At 28.1% G+C, this 22,124-nt stretch overlaps 1 protein-coding gene across 1 annotated transcript in view; it reads right to left on the reverse strand.

Moving 5' to 3' along the window:
• The window catches only part of LOC100202568 (probable methylmalonate-semialdehyde/malonate-semialdehyde dehydrogenase [acylating], mitochondrial), a 37,211-nt gene extending 16,986 nt beyond the window's left edge, over positions 1-20,225 (reverse strand). Inside the window, exons 1-6 of the mRNA XM_065799039.1 lie at positions 20,084-20,225; positions 16,938-16,976; positions 13,944-14,018; positions 13,601-13,762; positions 4,513-4,591; positions 1,968-2,091 (exon numbers count right to left, since the gene is read on the reverse strand). Coding sequence (XP_065655111.1) covers positions 1,968-2,091; positions 4,513-4,591; positions 13,601-13,762; positions 13,944-14,018; positions 16,938-16,976; positions 20,084-20,125 — 521 coding nt within the window. The 5' untranslated portion in view covers positions 20,126-20,225. The remainder of the gene's footprint in view (positions 1-1,967; positions 2,092-4,512; positions 4,592-13,600; positions 13,763-13,943; positions 14,019-16,937; positions 16,977-20,083) is intronic.
• Positions 20,226-22,124: the final 1,899 nt, after the last annotated feature.

Genomic DNA, 22,124 nt, shown 5'->3' on the forward strand with positions numbered 1-22,124 from the left:
ATGAAAATATGGTAGAATGTTTGCTCTTTATTTAGCATATAGACATCACAAAAAACATATTCAAATACATATCACAGTTAAAATTTAAAGATATCACAAAAGAATTTCAGTTAACTAAATATACCAACAAATTAAAAATTTCAGCTCTAGCTTCACTTAGCTGTTAAAAATAACACTTGTTTTATGTGCTCTGACCATTTAGAAACAGGAAGACAGTATATTCACAAAACTGTTTTTAATATATTTTATAATAATGAACACAATCAATTCAAAATGCTATTTAAGTAAATGAGGAAAAAATGATTTTTGCTTATTAGGTGGAGAAGTTTTTTGAAAACACAAGTAGTAGTATATGTATTGAAAAAAAAAAATTCATTTATTTCATTTCATTAAAAACCAAAAATAGTTATAGATAAAAGATCAAAGATAAAAGGTCAAAAATATGATTTTTATGAAAAATTTTCGGTTTAAGTTTTACTAATTCACCTTATATACGTAAAATTTCTTCTCGTTTAAAATTTTTTACGTTAAAAGTAAAAATTATTAAACGAGTAGGGAAAGATTGCACAAGCACAAATATTAGGCACAACCCTCATAATTAGGAAAAATGAGGTCGGCAATAAATTGCCAACAAATTTACACAAAGGAGTAACCATAAAACATAGAAATGAAGTCAGCGATTTTTTGCCAACCTCAAACACTTTGAGGTCAGCAGTTAGGTCAGCATTGCTGACCTAAGCTGACCCTATTCCAAAAGCGCAGACATAAAGTAAATTAACTAAACTTAACATAAATATTTATATTACAGTACATATATTTAATGAATTTTTTTGCTAAATCCAAACAGTTTTTTCGCAAAAAGAAAAAAACAAAGAATAAAAAAAAATCGCTACTTTATTTTAAAACTTGAAGCATACAAAATTTATTAGAGCTGTGTTGACCTAAATGTGAAAAATGCATGCAGGGGAGAGTGGGGCACCATGACACACTTTTGGTTTTTTCTTCATAATTTTTTAATACACTTTTTTTTAGGCAATTGGTTTAAATTGTAGAATAAATTTATACCCACAAAATAAATTCTATCAATTACCAAAATATAACAGGTTAAACTTGTGAGACTAGTAAAATTAGAAATTTGTTTCAAGGTAACCCCCATCGGGTACCTTGATACACACTACGAGCATCATTAAAAAAGTAAATAAAAAGTATAAAACAGAGAATAGGCGGATTTTTATTTGAAATATAAACAAATAAATCTTTATAACCCAAATAATGCATCCAATGGTTCAAATCGCATTCCAGAAGACCAGATAATATATTGTTTTAAGTGTAATAATCAATAAATAATGGCTTTGTATCAAAATGGAATCTCTTTGAACTATATTTACATAAACCTTTTTAAAATTGACGTTAAATATTAAAAGAAATGATTTTTAGAATTGTTTATGACACAATGGAGTACTACTCTACAGTTTTAGGGCCCCCCCACAGATACTGTATCAAGTTACCCATACTTGCTAATAGAAAAAATCACTTTATTTTTAGTATCAACTTGTTTTTTCAATGATTTTGTTTAATGAAGTAAAAAGCTTATGGATTATAGTTTACAAAATGTTACTTATCTATAGACACATTGAATAAAATACCTAAAAACTTTCAGCTTTAAAAACTAATAAATTACATTGTTATTAAAAAAAAAAAAATTTCGACCCTTCGCAGGACTAATGATGTCAAATGATATAATTTTTTTTTCAAAACATAGCTCCACAAATACAATGTTTCATGTGCCCCATGTATCATGGTGCCCCACTCTACCCTATATTTAACTATTAATACAAATTTATTTGGTTAAAATTTAAAAATGCATAAAGAAAAAATTTAATTAAAAGTGGTGTGGGTGTTTTTGTCGGAGGGTAATAAGAGGTGAAAGAAGTAGATAAGATAAAAAAAAAAAAGTAAATCGTTACGGAGCAATTCCAGCACACACTCCCAATGGAACTCTGTAAGAATATGTATCCATGTCTTTAGCTATATTAGCTGATGTTTCACCTTGCATGAGTGAAGCAATAGAACATGCATGCTCCACAACCTCTAAAAATAATAAAAGTAAGCAAACATTTAATGCAGTAGTGGAGCAGAGCACACAGTAGACTAAATTTATTTTTGCTTTGTAAACAAAACTAAATATAATACTTTATAAAATTTTAAAAGCAAAAAGTTTTATCTGTCATCTACCAGGTAGTAACAGACTAAACATTATTCTCTGTGCAGCAGGCTTACATGTCAAGGTTTCTCTTTCAAAGTTTAAAGGGCTTAAAAAGGGTTGTATAAATGATTAAAAAAAAAATTCTCCTTCTCCTTAATTGTAGTGAACAACATTTTTATCCATAAAATATGAGAACAAATTTAACTTTTATATAATATCTGGGAATTTTTGATTTTCAATACAACCTTTCAGCAAGCTTAGTTACCTAAATAGTTACCAACACGAATATATACGAATTAACCAAACCGGATGTTATATACAAATAACATCCGGTTTGGTTAATTAGGCCAGGAAAGAAAACAACAAATATTAAAATACTTATTTCAAGACAAGATTAATAAAAAGTAAAAAAAATCTGTGGATAGAATTTGTTGACTTTAAAAAGCTTTTGACTGAGTACCAAGAAAGGTAGTGTGTAAAGTATAAAGTATGAAAGGAGTTGCAGCTCTCTTTTGTTTGTACAGGTTCACAATTGGTTCACAAGAAATGTAGTGGTATACAAGGTACTCACAATATTGTTGATTTTGAGTGCAGAAAATGTACCTTAGATGAATACAGAAAAAAGGTCAAGAGTTTGGTTAAAATAAAAAGCATAGAGTGTCATGATGTATGGCAGTGAGAAATGAACAATAAAGGTTGATGATAAGGAAGTGACCGGGGCCCCGGCCCCAGCTAAAAATAAGATTTTTTGAAAACCTGGCCCCGGCCACAGTAAAATTATATAATTTATATATTGTAATTTTATACTTACATTTATTATTTATTAAATACTGACATATATTTATACATTTTTAAACTCTAATTTAATTCCAACAAGGTTTTAAGCAACAACTTTTAAGTTATGAGTTACTTTAAAATGAAGGATAGGTTAAAAAGCTAGGAAATGGTTAACTGAAGACTTAAAAAGTTGTGGTTGTATTAAAAAGGAAAACATAAAGTGGGTAAGAGTTGTAAGGTTTTTTTATGTACAAGGAAAAAAACTGGATTAATAAAAAATTTTATAGCATGAAGGGACAGATACAGTAAAAGGATGCAACTTAGTGAATAAAAAGTCATCCAAAAACAAGTTTTGGTTTATCGTAATAGATAGCTTGTTTGAGCATTGACCATGATTAGAGAAATAGCATAAATGAGGAAAGCTAAAGCCTGATGATGATGATAATGATAACCACGATGATGATCATGATCACGATGATGATGGTAATGATAATAATGATGTTCATATATGCATATATATAAAAAATATAACATGAATTTTGAATAAAAAATATACACTTCAGGATGTATAAATGTTTATGCGGCCCCAGTCACAAACCTGACCCTGGCTATATTTTATCAAACCTGGCCCATTTTATCAAACCTGGTTAATTATCAACTTTGGTCGCTTACTATTGATGATGTTTAGCATTTTGGAACAACAGAAAAAAAAAAGATCAGATATAACAGAAACGCCTAAACTATGTATATATATATAATTTTTTTTAAAATAAAAAAATTGCCCACCCTAGCCTAATCCTCAGTCAATGTAGTGGAACTCCTCTCATGATCTACCTATTAGTCAGGCAACATAGCAGCACTCCTCTTCCCATGTTCTACCCAGGGCTCAAAATAACAAACTTTTTTGTTCCGGACAGTTTGTCCAATAAATACTCAAGTTTGGCAAAAAATAACATATTTTATTAACGTATCAATATGTTTATTTCATTTTCCGCTGTATATATAAAATAAAAAGCTCATAAAATGAAGTTTATCTACAATACTGAATTTATTAATAACTTTAGAACGACTAAGATGATAATAAAATAAATGCACACAAATTATATGTCCAACAAAATGTCTGATAGACGTTGTTAATTACAGGACAATGTCCGATGTCTGGTGGCTATTTTGAGCCTAGTCTATTTGTCAGTCAATTTAGCAGCACTCCTCACATGTTTTACCTATTTGCAGTCAATGTATGTACACTAAAATAAAAAATAAATAAAAACAGAATAAAGCATTAAAACAAAATAACTTTAATCAAGTGTGCCTATTTGCAGTAATTTAAAAAAGATCATTTTGCAATTAAACTAATGGTTATAACTTTTAGACAACATGGAAGTGTTGTTTACAAAAATCAAAAGTAATTAAAAGTGATGCAATTTGTTGTAATTTTTTTCCAAAATAATTTGATTACTATTAAATAATTTATTCTTATCCTTCTATTTTATTAAACATTTTTTAATTAAAAAAAAACAAAAACTCACGAAGACCACGCATAACACTTCCTTCAGCATCTGATAATGTTTTGCCATTTTCTAGAGTCACAGATTTTGCAAGTTCTTTCTAAAACAAAATATTGAAAACTAAATCAATAAATTATCAGTGAAGAGGGTTAACCTTAGAAGTCTAATTTTTTATAAAAATACATTTTTGGCATTATTTATTTAATAATAACTGTGTACAAGAGAAAATGTACAGAGCCTAGCTAAGCTAGGCTCTAACAGCTTATATGTAACTAAATCTAACTTTGATTTCAAGTTTTTAATTGTCTTAGATTCTACAATCCTTTGGTCTAAGCTGTTCCAATTATGAACAACTTGATTTGATAAGATAGAGTATCATCTTAGATTTTTTACTTGCCGATGAAACTTCATATTATGACCTCTTATAGTTGAAGCTATTAAATGATCAGTTATATTATTTATTCATATTATTAGAAAAATATAACAATTATTTTATTTTGCCTCAATAAAAATTTTTTTTTGAATTCGTATTTTATAATTGATTTTGATGTCTCCTATGAAATTGTATGGAATAGACTTACAAGGTTCACTCTCTTCACTGACATTATTTAATAAATTAACATAATTGTAACTACATGATCAGTTTAAATGATCACCACTATCATCTTAATTGTAATCACTATGGATGATCATGCATAGCAGGACTGTTCCAAAAAGAGAGAAGAGGGAACAACAGGACAATTTTACCCCAGACCACAATGATTTATTATAACATTCTTGATAAAAATTTTTTTACAGTAAATTAAAATTGATAGGACTTAAAGAGTCACTACATTTAAACAGAGACGTGTTTTAAAAATTTTTAAGACAAGCAAAAATTTAAGCATTACATTTTTATATTAGAAATATTTAAGTATGTTAACCAAATTATCAAAGCCACATAGCTGCAATAGTAACATTGTTTACATAAGTAAGTTGTTTATAATAATATAATGGTATTTTAATTTTTTCTAAATTGCTTAAATAATTTTCAAGTTTTTTTTTAATGTTATTTGAACAGATTTTAATTTTATCGCTTTATTAAAACAAAAGGAATAAAATTGTTAAATTTCTATTATTGAATGAAAAAGAACTGTAAATCATAATTCTTAATTCCTTTACAATTCTTATTAGATTTAATTTTGTATACAATTTGAGTAAAAATAGAACCATAAATTTATTTTAAAAATAGAACCATAAATTATTATAAGTATTATGACTTGGAGTTGATGTAGAAAACAAATAACAATGTTACCAATTGTTACCATTGTTATCAGGTGAGTCTAAAAAGAAAGCAAAAAATGATAAAAAATTTAAAAAAAAATTAATTCTAACCAATTATCAGTATTTCAAATAAGTAATGATCCAGGATTTTGGAAAATATTTATAATTTCAGATTGTGGCTATTTAACTGCAGTTGGTCCACCTACTATACCATTACCACCATTACATCACCTACTACACCATTACCACCATTACACCAACTACTACATCATTTAATTTGCCTCGTGATGAACACAAAGTTTGCCTATTTTCTACCTCATAAAAAACTTTATTAACTACAAAAATTGTGCAGCAAGATTGGCTTGTATTTCGCATCAACAAAGAAAACTCTTAATTTTTATCTGCATGTTCATCCTTTGAGAGAAGGCAAATACAATTTGTCAACTTTTTGTAGAAATGGTGTTGGAAATAACTGGAGAAAACTAATAAGGTCACAAACCACGAAAACAATCAAAAGCACTTAGAAAAATATTTATTATGGAAAGACTTAATGAAAGCAATAAATGATAGAAATAGATATAAACAATGATTTGCAACTAGGCCTGTAAATCGAGCTGAACGAGCCAAACTTGCCAGGGCTCGGCTTGGCTCGTTTACATATTAAGAGTGTTCAGGCTCGGCTTGAGCTCGTTTCGAACATGAGATTCTTTGTTCGAGCTCGGCTCGTTAAGGATTAATATTGTTTGGGCTCGGCTCATTTAACATGTTGCTTGAGCTCGACCGGTTTAAAACTCGAAATAATTATTGTAACCTGTTAGTTTAAAGCTTGTTTAGTAAAAAAAAATTGTTCATTAAAGGCTCGTCTGTAAATAATTTTTATTATATATTAATACATATAATATCACAATTTTATTTATTACATATACATTATTATAATATAAATAAATATATATATATATATATATATATATATATATTCGAGCTTTAATTGAGCCTATATGAAAGAGCCTATGATGTTCAAGCTCGGCTCGTTTAATAAACGAGCCTAATTTTTTGTTCAAGCCCGGCTCATTTACCATTCGAGCTGAACATGAACGAGCTCTTGTCAAGCCGATCACCGAGCCGTTCTTGAACACGAGCCCGGATTTACAGCCCTACTTGCAACAATTTTGTATTAAAACAGAAAGAGAAAAATGAAAAAAATCCTACATATTGTATTATATTTTAATATCAAATTTAATGCTGCTGCTCCTGCTGCTGCTGTTACTTATTTGTGCGTGTTTGCAGAGAACTCATGGCAGCCAGTACCCTGAGTTAATGGCGTGAAAGAGTCGTAGCACTTTTTGTATAAGAAAATGCGAACAAGTGTGTATGCAAATATCTAACTTTTGTAAATTTCAAATTATGTAATGTTAAAACATATATCAAGTTTTACAGTTTTTACTTTTACTTTAAAATTATATTGCTGCAACATCTCCAAAATATTGATTTATAGCATTTATTTGCTGTTCTATAAAGACTTTTGTTTATTAAATAGTGTTAAAATTTTTAAAATCTTTTCCAATTTTCTAAAAGGGTCTTAATACGCTGCAGTTGGTCTGGAAAAAAAATTAATAAAAACTTAATAGAAACTAAATAAATAAAAAAATTTTGTATCCATTTTTTCATAGAAGTTTACAATTCTACAATAAGAAATTATAAAGTATTGAACATTAATTGTTAACTCAAAACAAATGGACAGAATTTTATTTTCAACCACTTACTAAAAATTATTGAAATAAAATTACTACATAAAGAATAAGTATAAAAAAGGTCAGCATGGAGTAGACTTACCATGACCTGTATTACACGGGTCATGGTAAGTTCATTGTTCTACATTTTCTTAAGTCTAATTCTATACTTATTTCTAAACTTTTTATACTGATTGTAATTAACCAACTAATTATCAATTTAAGCAGGTATTCTAAATACCAGCTTTGGGTACCAATATCCAAACTGCTGATAAATTTTTTTTATGCATAACTTTAAAAGGTAGTCAATATGTATAGTTTTTATACCACATACTAAAAAATATTAAAGTAAAGAATAAGTATAGGTGTGAAAACTAAATTAAGAAGGTTTATATCACTCAATCACTTATATCACTTAATCACTTATATCACTCAATCACTTATATCACTCAATCACTTATATCACTCAATCACTTATATCACTCAATCACTTATATCACTCAATCACTTATATCACTTAATATCAACTACTGGATGAAGAGCCCAATTCAATACTGTTTGTCCTTAAGATAAAAATTATCAGTAATTCTAAACTCAATACTTTGTTTTATAAATAAAGCAAATTTGGTAGCAGACAATCATGGGGAGGCTAGTAGACTGATTGCTACACTCCTTATTTATATTGTTAATAACTAAACAAAATTAAGTTTATTTTAGTTTATTGTTACAATTATCAATACATCATTCTTTCATGTATTGATGATCATAACAAAATTCTTCTTAGCAAAAAACTTACTATACATAAAAGTTTAAAGCATTTTCAACAATCAACTCTAAAAATTTAAAAAATAAAAAATTCTTTCAATAACTCGTTATTAGAATCTAAATTATTAGCTTTCACTTAAAAACTAATAATAGAAATTAAAACAACTTTAAGAGTTCTTAGAAAAAAAGATGACAATATTTTAGATAAACATCTATTCCAAGATCCTATCTTGGAATAGCTGTTTATCTAAAATATTGTATTAAGAGAGCATATCTAGAGTTAATGTTTTCATAAAGGCATCAATAAATGCATAAAATATGTACTATGATGAATATTAGGATTGATTGTTATAATTTCAAAGTTATCTTTATTTTATCAATTAAAGCATTTCTTTAACTCTTTTTTATTCTCTTATCTGCAATTTCACAACTTTTCTCACATAGCGAGAAGGTATGATATCTGCAACTTCACAATTATAAACTTTTCTCACATAGTGAGAAGGTATGATATCTACAACTTAACAATTATAAACTTTTCTCACATAGAAAATAGTTTTTATATTTATGTAAAAGTTATATCAAAGTGATAAGCCTTCAGAAATTTTAATATTTTATTTAATTCAAATGTAACTAAATGTGTTTAATATTCCAAGAAGTTTAAACTCTATGAGCTAAATTTAAAAATCACTAATACATGAATAAAAATAAATATTTGAAAGTGAGACTCTTTTTATGAGCTTTTAAACATTTGTATGTTTAAAAGCTCATAATAATAAAGTTTCTAAAATAACAAAAGAGATGACAGTTTTCAAGCGGCTACCCTAGCACACTTACACCATACTATTTGCCAAAAAGTTTGGCATGGATATATATTTATAATACATTTTTTTATTCTTTGTCTATTCCTTTTGGACTATTTCATGGTATATAATAATTTCTCTTTTTTGAGGATTTAAATTCATTTAAATCTTTACAAAGAATTATTTAAAACTCTAAGGAATTTTAAAAAAATGATATATAAAGTATTATACTAAATTAACTCTTAAAAAAATTCTTTTAAAAAATTCCTTAGAGTTTAAAAAAATTCTTTTAAAAGATTTAAATGAATTTAAATCCTCAAAAAAGAGAAATTATTACATACTTATACTATAGGTAAAAAGAAAATCATAAAAAAAAAATAACTGCTAACTGATAATTCAGGGTGTCTGCTAAAATCTTAAGGTGGATTTCCCTGATTGTCTACCTCTTTTTTCTGATTTTTATTTCAGTTATAATGAGCTTTTCCAGACTTAAAAGGATGGTTCAGAAAAAATAATACTGAAAGATGATAAAAGTTTAAACAAAATTTTCACTTCTTGTTAAAAAGACTGAAAAAGTATTGCCACATAAATATTAAAAATCTTTTCAAAAATAAATAATAATTTATATAATATACTTTTAAATATCTTATAAATATCTATACAAATTTAGATTTTACTGTATATAAATAATAATAAACTAATATTTAAAAATTTCAAAGTTCTTTACTTTTCTTAAATAATAAATCAATTGCTTTATCTAATTTTTTATTCTCTTCTTGCTTCTTTTTCCTCTCTTCAAGAATGACTTTTGCTTCAATAGCATAAGTATGAGTTTTTTCAGCATCATTTGCAGCTTACACAAGAATTGCTTCTGAATCACTTTTTAGTGTTTTTTTTTTACTATTGTAAGCCCTTTACGTTTATAGCAAGTAAGTCACTTTTTCACTTTTGAGCATCTGTAAGCTCAGTTTCTTTTTGAGCAGCCATTTCAATCTTTTGTTGATTATGTGATTTTTTGACAGATTCCTTCAATTCCTTAGAGATAACTATAGATTCCCGGTTTAAGCCAAGAGGTTTCATATGGTCATACACAATTCTCTGGCTTATTAATGATTTACTCATTAAATTAGGTTGTAACATATTCTTGTTAATGTTAAACCCTCTTTCAACCGCTGCTTGACCATGAAAAAGAGTCAACATCATTTTGATTAGTTTGGATAGTGCTAAATAAAAGAACTCATCAAATCTATCATCTATTTTGTTGAACTTCATGAAAAGCTCCTTAAAAAAGGAGCTTTTCATGAAGTTCAACAAGAGATATTTAAAAAAATCTTTTTTAAATATCTCTTGAATTCAGTATTTACTTCATCCCCACCTTTTGGGGTAACTCAATACACTTGAATCAAGTTATCAACCAAATCACTTATCCTTTCCTTTGCCATTTTTTCATTGCACATTATTTTTGGGGCAAAACATTTTACGTTTTGCACAATGGTTTTGCACAACAAAAACAACAACTTGCACATTTTAAAGGCGATTTTTCCACAAACTTGCATGTTAATGACTGTAGAAAACATATGCAACTGTAGTTGAAAGCATAAATATCTTTTAAAGAGATTGCACCATTTTTTTTTTTATTCTTTATAACAGTGCTGGCATCACAACCAATATCTGGCTTTTTTTAAATAGTTTTTTTCTTTTGTAAAATCCAATTTGCAGAGGCTATTTGCAGTTTTACATTTATCTAAAATATCAGCTATAATGATATTTGACATTATGTCTTTTAATAGTCGATAAAGGTAGTCATATAAAAATGGCATCATAGGTTTAGCATATTGATATATGGTTAAAAAGGATTGAATAATATGAGCTATATGAGCCAAGAAATTTTTTGATCCTCTAATTTTGCTAAAATTAGAGGATCCTTAGTAGCAGATAAAACACATTGGTAGCTCATGCACAAAGGCTGTTTACTCTTTGGTAGAGACTCCCAAAACCTACATATTTTACAAATGCTCTCCCAAATATTAATAGCTCTTAAAGCCACCTTTTCATCATCAACCCATCGAGTACCACAAAAAGGAATAGAAAATTGATTACTTTTAGTCATAACAACAAGGTCTTCCGTGCGGCAGGAGAATCATGTAGAAGTTTATAAAGAGCTTTTGAAATCTTTTTAATACCCCAGTCTGTTTTGATTTCCCCAGTTTTAAATGATAGATGAATCAAATGAAGACCACAAGATCAATTTGGAATTAGTTTGTTAATGTCATTTTCAGCACGATAGTTTTGTAACTCAGAGTAGGAGACCCAATTTGCATTTGGGCCATCCATAGATACTTGAATAAGTTTGGTTTTATTTAAAGATTTCAAACCCAATAAAAATTTATGCAAAAGATCTCTACTTCGACTGTCCAATAAAGGTTGAGTCTAGGTAACGAGTACAAACATGGTTTAAAACACTATCCCAATAATTAATTAGATCCATCTGCCCCATTTGCACAACTGAGTCAAGACTTTCATCAAAAGAAACAGCATAAAAGTCTGACTTATCTATATCTCTAATAAGAACTGATTAAAAATGAGGAGCTATTCTAAAATTTATATAATATGAGAACTTGTCTTTTTGAAGAGAGAACTTTTCAGCTATAGCACTGTCAGGAAACATTGATTTAAACAAAATCAAAAGTCCATCGCTGGAACAAAAAGAAAATGATGACAAAACATTTTTAAGTGTCCGCCTAATCTCTGCATCAATAACCGAATCTGACACAACATATGACTGAAGAGTGGAAACTTGAACTGTGTATTCTGATAAAGTGGTTGTTACAACATGTTTATTTTTTTACACATTGGTAAATGGTATACGTGTCATTTTTAAGTGAAGAGACAAACGTTTACAATGTCTCTTTCCTGTTGAATGACTTTTTAATGCTCTCTGGCCCATATTAAACAGTTCAATTATATTTCTTGGATGTAGACAAACTCTACAATTTGCTGAGGTATTTGTATCTCCACACATTAACCAAGGTTTATATTCTGGTATTTGTAATCAATGATCATCAAAATATGTTGAGTTCATTATTTAATTTACTTAAACTTGTTCTTGTCTCAAGAAAATAAAAACAACTGACTAACTGCTTTTCTTAAAGTTAAACTGTGTGTTAAAAAAAAAGACTCATAATAAAAGAGGTTCTAAAATAAGATAAGTATAAAAAACCTTGATTTTTCTAAAATTTGACCTGATTTCCCTAATTTTCCCCTGATTTTTTTGAAGGCAGACACCCTGTAATGCATTAAACCAAAAAAAAATGTATTAGTATGTTGCAAAAATTTCTAAGTACCACAGTAAGGGGTCGTCCATAAAGTGTGTACGCTCATTGGGGAGAGGTCTTCAAAAAGAGTACAAAAGCGTATTGGGAGGGGGTTCAATTTAAAAGTGCGTACTTCGATTTTCTAATTTATTGGCCAACATAAAAATATTGCCCAAAAAAAAAGTATAGGGAGTAGAGGGTATAGTTTCCCTCTACGCACACACATGTATGGGCGCCCTCAGAATTTTTTGATGTTCCAGATAGGACACTTTAACACATCATGCCAAATTTAAAATTAAGTTTGTTTATACCTAAATGAGGAGGCCTTGCAAAAAATTGGGATGGCGGAGGCCTGTGAACAATAAGCCCTAAAATGCTTGCCCCCCTGCCCATATGTGAGGGCACTAATGTAGTAAAATTTTCAACTTTACTTACTATCTAAAACTAAATTTAAATTTATTGACAGATTTTAATTTTTGTAGAAAAGAATTGTAAATTACAAAAGTTATGACCATGCAAATTTTCTGACCCCCCAAAATGAGAATGGTGTAAATTTTGCATGGTCATAACTTTTGTAATTTACAGTATTTTTCTACAAAAATTAGAATCTGTCAATATATTTAAATTTAGTTTTAGATGGAAAAGTTGAAAATCTTACTACATATTGCCCTCTCATATTTGGCATATAAACATACTTAAATTTGGAGTTTGCACAATGTGTGAAAGTGTCCTATCTGGAACATCAAAAAATCCTGCGACACCCAAGCACACCTCTTATATACTGGTCCTGAGTAGGGCGTAATTCAGGCAACCTGTTTTTTGAGTCGACAAAAAACAGGTTTTAGCAGGCCTGTGGTTGATGGGTTGGAGTCCCCCAAAAAAATGTGTCATTAGGGTCTCAAAATCTTCCAAATTTTACCGCTAGGTTTTGCTAAAATAAAAACCTTCTAAAAGCAGCAAAAGGGCACAAAATTTGCTGTTTGAAAAACATAATTACTTTTAAAGGGGGTGGGGACTTATAAGTAAGCATGGCAACAGGGGGGGAGGGGGTCAAATTTCAAAAATTTTGTCGTAAGTACTATATGGACAACCCCTAAGTTAAACAAAGTGAGGTTCTCTAATATTTTTTTTCTCATATTCCAATAAGTCAACAAAAATAAAAAATTGGCAGTAATTATGACTATAAAAAAAAACTTTTTTTTTCCTACTTCAAAGATTCAAAATTTAACAATTTTACCATGTTTTCCTTTATTTTTTGCTGTAAGCGGAACATAATTTGTTGTCGAAAAAGCACAGAGGTCTTTTCCCAAGATTTAAATGCTTCTGCAGCAGCAGCAACGGCTAAATCTTGTTCTTCTGGCGTTGTTTCTGGACATTGACTGACTACTTCATTTGTGGCCTTAAACAATTTGTAAAAAATATTTTAATTTTTTTAAATAAACTTTTACTTTACTATAAATTTATAAATTTTTATTTACAAAAAATGTTTAAACTTGAAAAGGCAAATAATATAAATAAGTAAAACCATGTTACTTAAAAAAAATTACACAAAAATAAATACTAAAAGCACATAAACATACTGGATTTCTGATAGGTATCCAAGTCGCACTGCTGCTTTCAATGAACTTTCCATTTATAAGGAGTTTTGTGCGTGGCTATGAATATATAACTATAACAATCATATTAATACAATGATTTGTACAAAAATGTCTTGGAAGTAACATTACCATTTTTAACCCAAAAAAATTTTTATTACTTAACAATTCACATTTATTCTTTTATTAACAGGCAATTTCTTGAAAAAAATTTTTATTAAGTTTTGAAAACAACCAGGCCTTGTTATAAAGCCTTACACTGCTTACATTCCAGGTACGAAATGGTGATTTGTGTACATGCAGCAATTTTATGTTTAATTTTAACATTTATTCAGAATTAGGTCGTAAAAAAAGCATTTAAGCAAAATTGTGAACTTTTTAAAGAAATAGATTGTTTAATATAATTTTATTATACTATTTATAGAAAAGAGAAAGAGAAGTAACATTACGATGATGTGATAATAGTTGGCTGCAAGAGCAGGACCAACTATGTTGACAATGTCAACATAGTTGACATTGTCAACATAGTTGACAATGTCAACTATGGAACAGATTGGTAATATAAAATAAAAAGAGTATAGAAGGATAAGATAGAATAGAACCTTGAAATACCCCTGAAGTTATAGGATATAAAGAAGAGTGCTGTGCATCGAGGACAACTTTTATACTACGTTGGTACGGATCGATTCAATGAACTTAGAGATGTTATCTGATACACTGTAAGAAGAAAGCTTATGGAGAAGACAAACATACCAAAGTTTATCAAAGGCTTTAGAAATGTTGAGAGCAATAACCCTAACCTATCCACATCTATCTAATGCACGCTAAAACCTATCAGTTATTACCATTAACAATCAGCAGTAGAATTAGAAGACCAAAATCCATATTGATGATCAGAAAGCATGTTATTAGATTCAAGATGAGAGATTAAATGTTTGTACTAATGGGACGAGGCTGATTGCTCTCTGGAATTTTAGAAAATAGGGATAATAGATGCTGCTTTCCAACAGACTGGAAAACAAACTTTGAAAAGTATTTGTTAAATAGTTTTGAAAGTATAGATGATAGCTCCAGAGGACACTTCTGCAAGGCTATAACAGGTATGTTGTCCGAACTACAAGCTATAGAAAAAAGTCTAAGCAGGAAATCACTTTAGATATGAATAATACGAATGTCAAGCAATAAATCAACCAATTTGTCACCTATATCAGGTAGAATGCAAATAGTGCAATCAAGAGATGATACTGATAAGAAGTTCTTCGCAAATAATTCAGCTTTGTCTTTAGGTGAGGTGACAAAATCTAAACCATACAAGAGAGGTAGAATAACATATTCGCCCTTATTTTAGATACTGTTAAAGAAGTCAAAAAAGCCTAATTTTTGAGATGAAATACAAGATTTCGTGAGTAGTATCGGGCTTTGGCGTTAGAAAAAACCTTTTTACAATGGTTTTTAGCAATAGTTAACAGGCGTCTGTTTTCTGGAAAATTGTTTTAGTGATAGATAAGAAAGGAATAGTTCTGATTGGACATTGTAGCAGTACATTAAGAGAAAAACCATAGACAAGAGTGAGGCTTGACCTGGAACCGACGAGGAATAAAAGATTCCATGCCAGCCTGAATCCAACAAGTAAAACATAAGAAGCACATTTGCCAGCAGGGAGATTAAAGATTTCTACCCAAGGGCTATCACAAAGAAAATTACGGAAGTCCCAGTCAGCTTTAAAATAGTTGTAGGTAGAAGCACAATGAAAGGGGGATTTTGATGAAGAAGAAGAATGAGATAATAGTTTTAGAGAGATCAGAAGCACCTAAAGGTGAATGTGGAGAAACTGAGTAATGACTAGGATCAGAAACAAGACATAAGTTGAGTAGAGAGAGTAAATTAGTTGGATTGTCTGGAAAGTGAGTTGGAAAGTTGACTATTTGTGTTAGAGATTGAGAAAGGCAAAAGTTGTGAGCCTTAACACCTGCAGGGTCATTGGCACTAGAGCCAATTCATTTAGTGTGATGAGCATTAAAGTCACCACCAACAACAATATTGGCTGAAGAAAAAAGAAAAAGGGCTTGATTAATTTGATCAGAAATAATACCAAAAAGAGTGCAGTCTTGAGATAGAGAGATATAAAACGAGGAGAAAGTCTATAAAGTAAAGTGATCCTAAATGAAAGCACATAAAAGAACAGTCTTTGGCTCGAAGTGGCTTTTGAATTTTAAACTCCAATAAAACTCAGTTATTTACTGCATACAACTATCACAATACTTTCAACATTTCTATATTAATAAATGGCAACCCTTTCACTGAGTCCTCTTCTTTACATTTTCTTCAATTATCACTCACTACTGATCTCTCATGGAAACCATATATACAATCGATTGTTAAGTATGCATCTGCTAAGCTTGCTTCTCTTTATTGCACTCACCTTAATCTTATTCCTGATGAAATTATTTCATTTTAAATATGACAACAATATTTATACAAAATATTGTTGTCATATTTGGCTGTTTCTCCCAATGATGCTCTGTCTCTTCTAAACAAGGTCCAAAAACGCATTGTAAACAATCTTCTTTTCTATAATAAACTATTTTTTAAAGTATATTTGACGAACATCTGATGAGGATATTCTTATACTTAATATACTCCTTTGTCAACAAGTTAGCATAGCATTGTAGTTATTGAATAAAGCGCGTAAAAAAAAAAGACCTCAAAAGGTATCCAGAAAATTCATATATCGGTGTCCCTAAATAACTGGACATGTCACTGCTGACTATAAAATCTAATTTCGAAAACTGCATTCAAAAGCCTTAAAATTTAAATTAACAACTAAATTAAAATAATGTATGTATTTATTTTTATATGCATGTATGTATTTATATACATGCAAAATGTATATATGTATCCTTCTCCTAAGACTACTATTTATAAACAAAAAATAGGAAAAAAAACTATAAAAATTCTATAATCTAAAACAACATATACCACTTCACTTGAGAATGTTCTTTTGAACAAAGTTGGAACCTAAATGTAAAAAATTAGCATTAATATGCATTAAAAATTTACACAAATTGTTATTATATCATTATCTTAAGTTAAAAAAACTCAAAAAATCAGAACTTTTAAATTGTTTCTAGTTACAATAACAAGCACTTGTAACAAAGAAAAGCAAACTGTTGCATCGAAGTATATGTTTAAACTTAAAACTGAAATTGCCATTTAAATTTGAAAGAAGCTATTTTTTTATTATCTGTGTCTAATATTCCACACCCGTTTAATTTTAATCTTAATTTTATTTTTATTTTAAACTGATTATAAAATAAGATATCAAAAGATTAAAAATAAACTCAAAAAGTCTAAAATTTTATGAAATTTAAATCAAAATTTTAAAAGCTTTTTTAAAACTTCTTGATAAAAACTTCCATACTTTTAAAATGTGAGTCTGAGAATAAAATTTTCCAGTTTTTTATTTTTTATTTTTGTTTATTATTAACATGAAAAATATAATTTACGCATGTGTAATAAAACAGGCATCAAAACAGTTCATACTATAAAATCCTTAAAAGTTTGTGAACATTATTTAAATTTAACTTTTAGTCATTTTCACAAAACAAGATTCACAGAACAAACAAACTTATTCATTCAAACTTATTCATTCAAACTTATTCATTCAAACTTATTCATTCACAGGACAAACAAACTTATTCATTTCATATCACAATAAGCATAACTAATATTTAATTCATCACAACAGAAAATGATAGATCTTTTTTATAATAGCAAGCACAAACACATAGTATAGATATGTATAAAAATATGTATTTTACTGACTTAATTTTTTTAATTTGGCAAAGGCACTATTTATGACAGGTTTTGCACCAAATTAAATAAATTTTGCTTCTATTTAATAAAAAGGGTAGCTTTTACATTAATATATAAATTTATCTACAAATTATTTATATTTAAAGTAAATCTATTGTGCATATATTGTTTTTAATTTTAAACCCTGACTAAACAAACATTCTCCAAAATATCAAATAGAAATGCCTTTATAACCCATGTGAAAAACTTTATCTTCAGTAAAAATTATCAATGAACTATCAGTCATGCAATCACCCCCTAGTTATTCTCTATAACTAAATTTTTAAAATAATAAAAGTAACATAAAAATTAATAAAAATAAAAATAAGAATAAAAATATAAAACCAAAAATAAAAATAAAAATATAAAACCAAAAATAGAAATAAAAATATAAAACCCATAAAATAGAAATAAAAATATAAAACCCATAAAATAGAAATAAAAATATAAAACTCATAAATTAAAAATAAAATAGAAATAAAAACATAAAACTAAAAATAAAACATAAAAATATATAAATGTTCATTTAGTCACAATCAAGTACCCTCATTTTCATCATCCTGTAAATTTATATGGCTCTACTAAACCATATAACATGTAATAAATAAACAATAAACTATTTTCTATGCAATCGTCCCGCTTAATTCTTTATAACAATTTTTTTTTTTTTTCTTTTACTTTAATTCATATTCAATTTTTCTATGCTTGAAAAATGCTGGATCACAACAAAACTCCTATGACTTCTACTTCTTTGACTCTACTTCCTTTCTTTCCTTCTTTTTATTGTTATATTTTTTGTTATTGATATTGTTATGATTTTTATATTTTTTATTTATTTATTTATTTTTTTGCATTATCCTTATGATAATCACTATAATATATATAGATAAATATATAGTAAAATATATACCTATATATAGTAAAATATATAGATTACTATAAATATATAGATACTTATTATATTACTGTATTTAATATTATTATTACTATTCATTACTATTATTATTACTATTTATTTTTTATTACTTATTATTATTATCTTTACGCGTCATCAGTTTATAACTGTTTGTAAATGTCCCGCACGATTGTATATATATACAGTTATTATTAAAGTGAAAATATATTGATTTGATTTGATTTAATAACTATTAAACTTATTGCTTATCTGTTCATCAATAAAATTATAAACTGTTTATAAATAATACTGTTAACAGTATCTATTTTTGTGAAAAATATATTGATTAACTGATTGAAAAAAAAACATGCTGCAAGATCAATCCACAAATTATGTTTCTGATTTGTTTACAATTTAAAACAGACAATTATAGAATTATTATTGTTACATCTATAACAATATACAAAAAAAAAATTATATATATATATATATATGTTTTTTTGTAAAACTTATTTTAAAGCTAATTTGTAATCATTTAAACAAAAATAATAAGTTTTATATATATATTATATATTATATATATATATATATATATATATATATATATATATATATATATATATATATATATATATATATTGTATATGATAATAAATTCCAAAGGGTGGTTGAGGAAGCTAAGCGCTCCCTCAATCACCCCTGGAATGCTTTGATAGATCTTTATTTCCCTTTTCAAGACTTTTTTATCTTGCAAGCATATTTAAACTCTACATAATGACCATTTAATAATAAAAAATGAAGTTAAGAAGTGCACTAAGCAGACATGTGTGTATAAATATTTGCCTGATTATAAAGCATGAATTTAAACTGCATTTAAATCTTTATTGTTCAAGAAAGTGTTCTGTGATTAGATATACATTTAACTAAATATCAACTAGTTTTCATTTTTCAAATTATTCAAATTCTTCAAACTGACTTTAAAGATTATAAATGGGATATCTTTCTCTAATCATTAGGCATTGTCTAAATATTAGGCAAAAATTGCAACCGCACTTTTTACTTTTACTTATTTTTCAAGAAAGTGTTTTATGCCTAAATATACATTAAACTAAATATCAACTACTTTTTATGCTGAAATCATTTAAAATTATTAAAATTTACTTTAAAGACTATAATTAGGTTACCTAAAATTTAGATAACCTAATTTATAGTCTTAAAATTATAGTCTTTAAATTTAGACTAAATAGCGTAATTTTTGACACAAATTACGTGAAAGCTTTAAAGTATATTAAGCTTTAAAGTACATTAGGACGTGTATTTTCAGTAATGTAAAACATTAACAAATATGACTTTCTGCAAAAAGAAATATCCTTACGTATTGATTGCAGAGAAATCGACTTGAAATAGGTTGAGCCATTTCGAGAAACAAAAAGTCTTAATAGCAGTTAAACCGAATAAAAGAAACAGTTTTTAACGTTTTATTAAAACTTAAAAGCGCTTGCGCGTGTTTACTTGTTCGCAATCTAATCAAGCAAAAAAAAAAAAAAAAAAAAACAGTTTAATTACTTCTTCAATTACCATTATAGCTCGCTAATTTCTACAACAGTATTCTAAGAAATGGAAAGGTACCAAACAATCTATCAACTTCTACAATTATTCCACTTGTAAAGTCATATAAAAAGTTACTTGATAATCCAGATAGTTACCGAGGAATTAGTATTTTACCTATTTTTACTAAACTTCTAGAATATCTAATACTACTTATATGTCCTCGTATAACAGATAGCCATTCCCGTAAATTTAGTTTTAAAAAACAACAACTCTTCACTCCACGCAAAATTTTTATTATAAAATATGATATTAGTTTTCTTAGCAAAATAGACGCTGTTGGAAGAGTCTTAAAATCATTTTTCTTTATCTTGAAGTACAGTAAAAATTACATTTGTTTTTTAAAATAGAGGATATTTCACCTATTCTGCTCAGGAACAGAGTAAATCATTTTATCAGGCTGTTGAAAAATCGAACTTGCTATTCACTGATAATCAATCAATTACAGGCAATACAGAATAAAAAATTCTTTACAAAGAAGTATTTGAAGCCTGCAACACACTTAGGTTAAACTTCGTCCAGTGCGTGATAAATGGCAAAAAAATTAAATTCACGCAACCTATTGAAGACCTGCAAGCTGATGTTGTGTCAATATTGAAAAAAACGTTCTAGTTTTGGAAAGAAAAAATTTGCAAAAAAATTTGAAAGAAAAGAAAGACTCGTTTAAAATTTTGATGGAGGAGAATGTTCCGAGAAGTCTGGTCCGATAATTTGTGGAAAACACACCGGCTAGTAATTAGCATTTAATGCTTACAACTGCGAGAGCCATGTTGTTTTAGCTGATTTTAATTTAATTGGCGACTATTTTATGATAATTTATTTTACCTGTAATTTATTGCCAGTTGATAAAGAGAAAACATAATAATTACTGGATTTTAGAAGTTCTGTATTGGACAGGTTAAAACCAAAGCTTCTTAACAACTATTAATGTCTCTATAGCTAGCAACTATAATCTTCTCTCCCCAACCACATCTTACGGCAGAAAAAAAAATTTTACGGAGACGTTTTATTTTGGGAAAATATCTCTTATAATCACAATAAACACAGTCAATGCATTTTTAACATTGTTCGGTGTACAAAAACTACTGTAACTGTACATTGACTTTGCAATGAGGACTGAACTACAAATAAAATTGTTGATCTATTTTAATTAAGAAATACATGCCATCATATATTTCTCAATTCAAAAAAAATTTTCCTATATTGTTTATACTCCACAAATTTCGACTTGACTCTTCTTTTTACATCCACTTATGATAAGAGAAGTTTCAGTAAAGATTATCAAAAATTATCTGTGATCGACAATAACAAAAGAATGTCTTTTGGATTGGCATTAACTATAACTGAACGTGAGCTTGCTGAGAGCATTAACTTATAATTGTCAATAAATCATTTTGCTTCAACCCAGCGGACACAGACGTCTGTAAGACATTTATACAACAGACGCTACAAGTCCGTACAATATCATTATGACGTTTAAAAGTGTTCTGTACCCACTGGAAATAAGGTTTCGCTGAAAAAACTTTGTATAAACTAGCAGGAAAATAAGTATCTTTCTTAATGCTTGGTTTCAGTAATATAACTACACAGCAAACATTGTTTTAGTGAATTTGCAGTGAATCTATATAGACATCTTTTAGCAATTGATTGGAGTTTTGGTCATTAGTTACTTAGTGGACCATTATTGGCAGCCGCTATTAATGGAAAGCCGATAACTTTCCGATATGTATAGTGGCTAGTCATCGGTTAGCCACTTTTGGCGGCTAACACTAATGGTCCACTAAGTAACTGATGAGCAAAACTATAGC

Source organism: Hydra vulgaris, chromosome 06 (genome assembly GCF_038396675.1).
Source record: "Hydra vulgaris chromosome 06, alternate assembly HydraT2T_AEP".
Taxonomy (NCBI): domain Eukaryota; kingdom Metazoa; phylum Cnidaria; class Hydrozoa; order Anthoathecata; family Hydridae; genus Hydra; species Hydra vulgaris.